Source organism: Cryptotermes secundus, unplaced genomic scaffold (assembly GCF_002891405.2).
Source record: "Cryptotermes secundus unplaced genomic scaffold, Csec_1.0 scaffold468, whole genome shotgun sequence".
Classification (NCBI taxonomy): Eukaryota; Metazoa; Arthropoda; class Insecta; order Blattodea; family Kalotermitidae; genus Cryptotermes; species Cryptotermes secundus.
This window is the reverse complement of record NW_019721526.1, coordinates 837,528-844,543: the sequence shown is the minus strand read 5'-3', so window position 1 is coordinate 844,543 and position 7,016 is coordinate 837,528. Positions and strand designations below refer to the sequence as shown.

Below are 7,016 nucleotides of genomic sequence, written 5' to 3'. Positions count from 1 at the left end.
TTTTTTTTTTTTTTTTTTTTTTTTTTTACAATCGTCATTTGGTTGAGGCACTATGTTACATGCCGGAATATGTTTGATGTTATAGATATTCATAAAAGTAACCCTGGCAAACATTGCATATTTCCTCTATAACCCCATCATTTTCCTGCCATGTGTTGAAAAGGCTAGTGTTTTTCTCAGTTAAAAATTCAGCGCGGCAGCAGATATGGAATTACGAGTTTGACGTGCCAATACGACCTGCGTAAATTTCTTAAAGCCGTGCATTCTTTATCTCTGCTTTTGGAAGCAACTCGGTACAGTAGGCAGACATATACACAACAGAAAATATTTTCCCTGAGCTACTTTATTTAGTAGCATGCTGTTGTAAAGAGAGACGATTATGAAGACAACATCCTCCCAGCCATTTTCCCTCAACCGCATGAACGAGAGCTCAATTCATCTTGCGTAAGCTGAAAGAGCCTTCAGCTTCACGAACTCGCACTAAATTCCACGAAAATCGGTTAAATGGTTCGGAATGATTAGTGCGAACACGAGAACATGCGCGAAACTTCATTCCCGCCAAACACACACACACACACTATGATACAATAAAATACAAAGTGTATTGTAAAATGTGCTAGAAACTAATCGTAACTAATGAAGATCGCAGTCTTGAGAGATGTGATGCCTTGTGATCCTAACTGGTATTGCCGTCGAAAAGTGCTGTATGTATTCCAGTGTTAATAATAGTCCTATGTAAGAAGCAACAGCAACACCGACGACAACAACAGGAACAATAATATCCATGAACGGAGAGCCGTTGTAAATGCCGTTCTATGGCCTGCTGTCCCTCAAGTCTTATAGAGGTCATCATGCCATCTAGCGCCGTATTTTAGAACCTCTCTCAGTCAGTCTAGTATCGATTAAAATGTAATTGAAAACGTTAACCCCTACCATTGTTTCCAAAATGGCTGGCCTGGGTTGGTGTTCACAGTTGATCATGAATGCACGTGGAAGGTACTTTATGATAAATAAGTATCCGTTTTATGTTGGAAATAACTACGTGGATGTTGTAACCAAGTAGAATTGCACGTTGGTTTCGTCATTCGCGCGTCATGCCTTTTCTATATGAGGAAAAATATGTCTAACCGCATGTACTAGCGCTAATCAATACCTAAGGTGTGCAAAACTAATATCACACAAGTGACAGAACTGAGATGCTTCCTGTTAGACATTTAGAGAAAACGTCCATCTAAACTTTCCGATTGCTATACGTAATATATGTTAAGCATATAGTGTAAAGGAAATTTGTAATATGACACTTTTCACGTTTTCGTAATCAACCGGTTTTGTGTTGTAATGACTCAAATACCTTTGCAATTACATTGCAGGTCCCGTGGTCAATATTATGCACCGTAACAGTGGTTATATTTACTGCATATTCAGCAGCGGATTTAATATATGGTTCATACATAATTATTCTTCCTGATACGTTGCGAAGGGAGCCAGTTTATCTGATTTTACGCAGAAAGTAAAAATATTAGGGAATGGAGCACAAGGGAGATGTTTTTTGTATGTGCCATAGCGAAGAACTGTGTTGTATGTTTATGATATTGAATAATATAGAGATACGATTATTGTACTGCATAATATACAGATACAGAGATAGTATAGATTACAGAATGCTGTAGACATTAATAACTTGATTCCTAATGTAAATGTGCTTGGTCAATTTTTAGTGTCGCCGACTGTACTCGTTAGCAGGCCGGTGAGTCACGTGACAGAACAGAGGTAATAAATAGAAGTGCAGGGAGTACAGCAGGCCTCTTTTCCATAGTAGCAGCCGACGCACTGACTGAGTTAGGACCTAGGTTCAGAATGCCCGAGACTTCATCGCCGTATATCAACGGATTCCAACAGAACGGACACATGGAACCGGAACTGATAGAAGATACATTTCTTTTCACATCAGAATCAGTAGGGGAAGGTCACCCAGGTGAGTAATGTTATAAAATTATAACTTGAATTACGTGAATGTGCTATGGCCGAATGGCGCGCAACCATGTGCGCAACATGGTGGCTTTGAAGGGAAATGGCCTTTTGCCAGGACCGTGAATGGTAAATGAATACACTGCCATTTTAACATAGCTTTGAATGACGTGTGTATATTTCTCGTTGTAATGTAAGCGTTGTGTGGCACCGAGTGCTCAGTGATATTCTGTACATGCCGCCATTTTCCCCTCACCCTTGTACTACATGCTGCTATTATGATGTAATAATGCCCTTAACTTTTCTACACTTTGTAAACAAACATACAAGATTTTTTTTTAGTCATTACAGTTCTTATTTGCCCAGCTGATGTGTTGATTCCGATACATTCCGATTTTAAATTCGTAGCTCGCCAAAGGTGTAAATGACCCCAAATGTGTTAGGTTGTTTACCAGTATTAGTGTTACATGTGTGAATAGACTATTGTATTTATCCATAAGTAAATAGTAAGGTAGAAGATATAGAAAAATCGAAGTGAACGGAGTTCATGGAGGTATGCCTAGGCCCACTGGGGCTGTAGTGCCAAGGGGGAAAAAATAGTAAGGTAGTAAGTACTCTTTCTGTTTGTTTTCAGACAAAATGTGTGATCAGATAAGTGATGCCATTCTTGATGCCCACCTGAGTCAAGATCCTGATGCAAAAGTTGCCTGTGGTAAGAGAATTAAATTTAATTTTATAAAGCGTATGTATGACATAGCTGTAGGGAACTCGGAAATTCCTGATTAGAATGGTTGTACTGTGTAAACCTATGGGACTCATTCAATGGGATATGACATGCCCTGGAAAGGTTTAAATATTTATCATAACATTGTGTACATGTGACAGTAATGGGTTTAAGTAATTTTGGCATAAACTGTTATTACAGTTCAAAATCGTAATTTTAAAAACAAACATAATTAATAGGGGCTTAAGATTTGGTAGTGACACATTTTGAAGAATTATTAGGTAGGAGAGGATTTTATGGGTGTATTGAGAATGTGAACCTGAGCATCTTTGGATGGATGTGCATGGCATAGAACACAAGAACTTAAATGAAAGAGGGAATGGTATTATAAAGTACAGTTTAAAACAATAACAAAGTTGCTAATATGCCTGCCATCTAAAAGTGTAGGATATGTGGTAGTTTGTAACTTATCCACTGTTTGCATCCCTCAGTACCCACATACACAATTGCAGTGATTCACAGGAACAGGCATACTTTTTAAAGATGGTACATGAATGGTCAGCAGTGATTCACCATGGAGCAGCAGGTTTGGAGAAGGGGATGTTGTAGGAGTTTGAAACGTCGCTAATTTTACTTTCATATAAATACAGAAAAATGTTGTGAGATAGTCTTCAGGATAAGGTACATTGTATTATGCTCTTTAATGTTGTATATCTCACACTTAACCTATCCACCTGCATTTCCAACACCTTCAGCATTGTCTATTCTATGCAGAATTCTGCACGACTTCCAGTGCCTTGGGGTTTCTTCTGTGAACTTTCTCTTCTTCCTGTCACCTTCTCCAAACTGTTAAGTTTAGGTTTCCTGTGGGTGATTAGTTGGAGGTACAAGCTGAGCCATTTCCTTGTTAATTTGAATGATCATTGTACTTGTATTACAAAGGGAGATAATACCCTGTTGTGTGAGCTTCTGTTTAGAGATAGCTGGCCACTTTGTTTCATATCTACAGCTGACTGTTTCCATCAGCTTTGTATTAAGATTCCTGACAGTTTTAGTCACTTGAGGTGTGTGTCCTTAGCAGTTTCAGATTAATCAGTAGGTACATATTTCCTTAACAGTTTCGGATGGTCTTTGGTCGTTTTTGGAGGGTCCCTCTGTATCCATTTCTGTTTGCATGGTGGAACCTCACACTTGAAACAGTCTTGGGCATTTACTCTTCCAGTTAATCATCTTCCTTGCCTACTCTTTTTGAGTTTTGGGATGTGCTGGGAGGCCAGCACTGGTGGGGCAGCAAATGTAAATACGTGTCATTTAAAGCGGCATAAAATAAAGTGTCATATTCTGAAAATGTGTTCTCACCATTGATGTGTTTATTCCAATCCTAAAAGACGTTATGCAGCAGGATCCTAAAACAATCCTACTGCTGGATCCACACTGCTTGGATATTCCGTATGCTTATCAGCAGGGCCCGGATTTTGATGACCTGAAAATATTTAAAAAAGACTGAAAAAATCCAGAATAATTACCTAAAATATGACCCAAAAATGTAATATGTCAGAATATCTACTAATTATTTTAAAATGTATTTTTAATCTTTATCAACACTGAACTCATCTTACTCTTTTAAGTTCGTCCTCTTTTTTATGTTGAAAATTAAGCAATATTCATTGAATTTGAAGCTAAATGTTTAATACGATTTTTTCTCTTGTGTTAGAAAGCTTATCAAATGTACATATACGGTATGTATTCCAACATTTAAGTCCTATCTCATTCAGAGTTGCAATAGATGACAGTCAACATGCGGAGATTCTCGAAAGTGAGAGAGCGCCTGTTGTCCGACAGCACATTCTTGTACTTGGAGAAACTCCGTTCCACATCTGCAGACAATGGGAGCGTACTTGAAGTGTACCAAATCACTAGCAGTAAGTTCTTCAATGCTGAAAGCGCTGAAGGACTCTCCTGACAGAATTCGCGAAATGCTGCATAATGTTTCATAACCTGAGTTTTTATCCGGAACACTTTTCTTTTTTCTTGACACCATTTTACCATTGTCCCCTGACACTTTCTCCAAATCACTGGCTATTTTCTCACCAGAGCGAGTGAATTTTCTAGCGTTGCTCTTTTCTCCTGCAAGCATTGGATTCCTTCTGTCAATGAACTGAAATTTGCCTTTATGAAGGCCAGCTGTCCTTCCATTTTGATGCATGAGAACTGTTCCTGAATAGCTTCCTCCATCTTCATTGAATCTACAATGTCTTTCACTACCTGAAAATGAACGCAGTAGTAAATTGCAGCATCAATCCACACTCCCCACCTTGTAATGATGGGTTCTGGGGGCAGTAGAACACCAGGAGCCATAGGATTAAAATGCATTTTATGAGCTGGAGCCTTGATGAAAATCTTCATCCTCGACACGAGAGCATCCATTTGAGGAAATTTTGATCTCACTTCCTCCGTCACTATGCAGTGCATGAGCTAGGCAAGTAATATGCACCAATTTCATATAAAACAACTTTATTGACTTGCCTGTTTTTACAATATGTGGTGCTGCATCGGTCACAAAAAGCAAGACTTCGTGTTATATACCCTCTGGCCACAGTAGAAACATCGACCTGTTGAAGAGTTTACAAATTGTGGATTCATTAACGGATTCTAGCACCTCACTTGTAAGCAGAAACACTTCACTTGGTCTGCCAATTTCCAAGGTTCCTATGATGTTTGCCACGTAGCGAGCCTCTATATCACAGGTCTCATCAATGGAAACAAAAATCTTCTTCCATGCAGTTTATTCCTAATCATTTCCAGGATACTGTTGTAGCAAGGGGAAAGGTAGTTCTTCCTGAGTGGGTTCATCTGGGATGGAACAACCACAGTTTACTTCCAGAAAATTTTTCAGTTTTCCATTGTTCAGAGCCCAAAATGGAATATTTGCACATGCCAGAGCATCACAGATCTCTGAAAAAATCCAATGACTTATTTCCACCTCCAGATGAACACTGTTGCAGTAACATTTGCACAGGTTTCTTTTTGTTCAAAATTTGCACTGCTTGTATATGCTTGTCACGGCTGATATGTTGTACCGTGAATCTTTTTTCCTGCTGCTACATTTATGTCACACATCTTGCATGTTTCATCATCTGTGATGACACAGCCTAAAATGTCGTCTTGCCTCTCCAGAGGGTCTTGGCAAACGACAGTAACAAAATTTTATTCAGGAGGAAATTAAGAGGTCAAATTTGGGTAATGCTTGCTACCATTTAGTCCAGAACCCTCTTTATCTTCTTGTCTCCTGTCTAAAAACATGTAAATTAGAATATACAAAACTGTAATTTCCTTGTGATTCTGTATGCACGTGAAACGTCTCTTGACATTAAGGGAGGAACATAGACTGAGGGTGTTTGAGAACAGGATGTTGAGGATTATATTTACCAAACACCAATGAAGTTACAGGAGATTGAGAAAATGAGGAGCTTCGTAACTTGTGCCCTTTGTTAAGTATAATTAGAATGATTAAGTCAAAAACGAGTTGGGCAGGGCATGTAGGACAAATGGAGAGAAGAGGGTGTTGGTGGGAAAGCCAGAATGAAAGAAATCACTAGAAAGCCCAAAATGTAAGTGGAAGGATAATATTAAATTTGATCTAGAGAGATAGGATGGGTTGCTGTTCACAGGATTGATCTAGCTTATGTTAGGGACCAGTGGAGGGGTATAGCGAACACAGTAATGCACCTTCGGGTTCTGTAAGATGTTGGAATTTCTTGAATAGCTACACATCTTGCAACTACTCAAAAAGGGCTCATCTCAACAGAATTAGGGTAGTAAGTTATAAATTGTCAGTAGATGGCATCAGGTGCAGTTCACCCATGTTTGAGGGAAGAACAGCCTTCACATTAAATTCCTCTTGTTTGAAGACTATTTGAGAATTTAGTATGGGGTTTTATGTGCAGCTACATTTTATTGCCATCAGCCTTGACACTCACTGTGTTGATATGTATGGTTTTATGTGCAGCTACATTTTATTACCATTAGCCTTGACACTCACTGTGTTGATATGTATGGTTTTATGTGCAGCTACATTTTATTACCATTAGCCTTGACACTCACTGTGTTGATACGTATGGTTTTATGTTGAATTTGTATTTGTATTTATATTTGTTCAAGAAATCCAAAAAAGGATATAGAACATGTCACAGAACTAAATATAAAACAGGATACATGCATAAATTACACGACTAGATAGTACAATGAATCAAACAATAACAAGTTTCAAAGATCCAAAAAATGGATATAAAACATGTCATAAATAATACAAAACATAAAATAC

The 7,016-nt window shown here is 38.4% G+C and overlaps 1 protein-coding gene across 2 annotated transcripts in view; it reads left to right on the top strand.

Moving 5' to 3' along the window:
• LOC111875516 (S-adenosylmethionine synthase) overlaps positions 1 to 7,016 on the top strand; it is a 48,998-nt gene that overhangs the window by 17,074 nt on the left and 24,908 nt on the right. For both annotated transcript variants that reach the window (XM_023871826.2, XM_023871827.2), the window contains exons 2-3: positions 1,719 to 1,975; positions 2,603 to 2,680. In XM_023871826.2, the coding sequence (XP_023727594.1) occupies positions 1,858 to 1,975; positions 2,603 to 2,680 (196 nt within the window). In that variant the 5' untranslated portion in view covers positions 1,719 to 1,857. The remainder of the gene's footprint in view (positions 1 to 1,718; positions 1,976 to 2,602; positions 2,681 to 7,016) is intronic.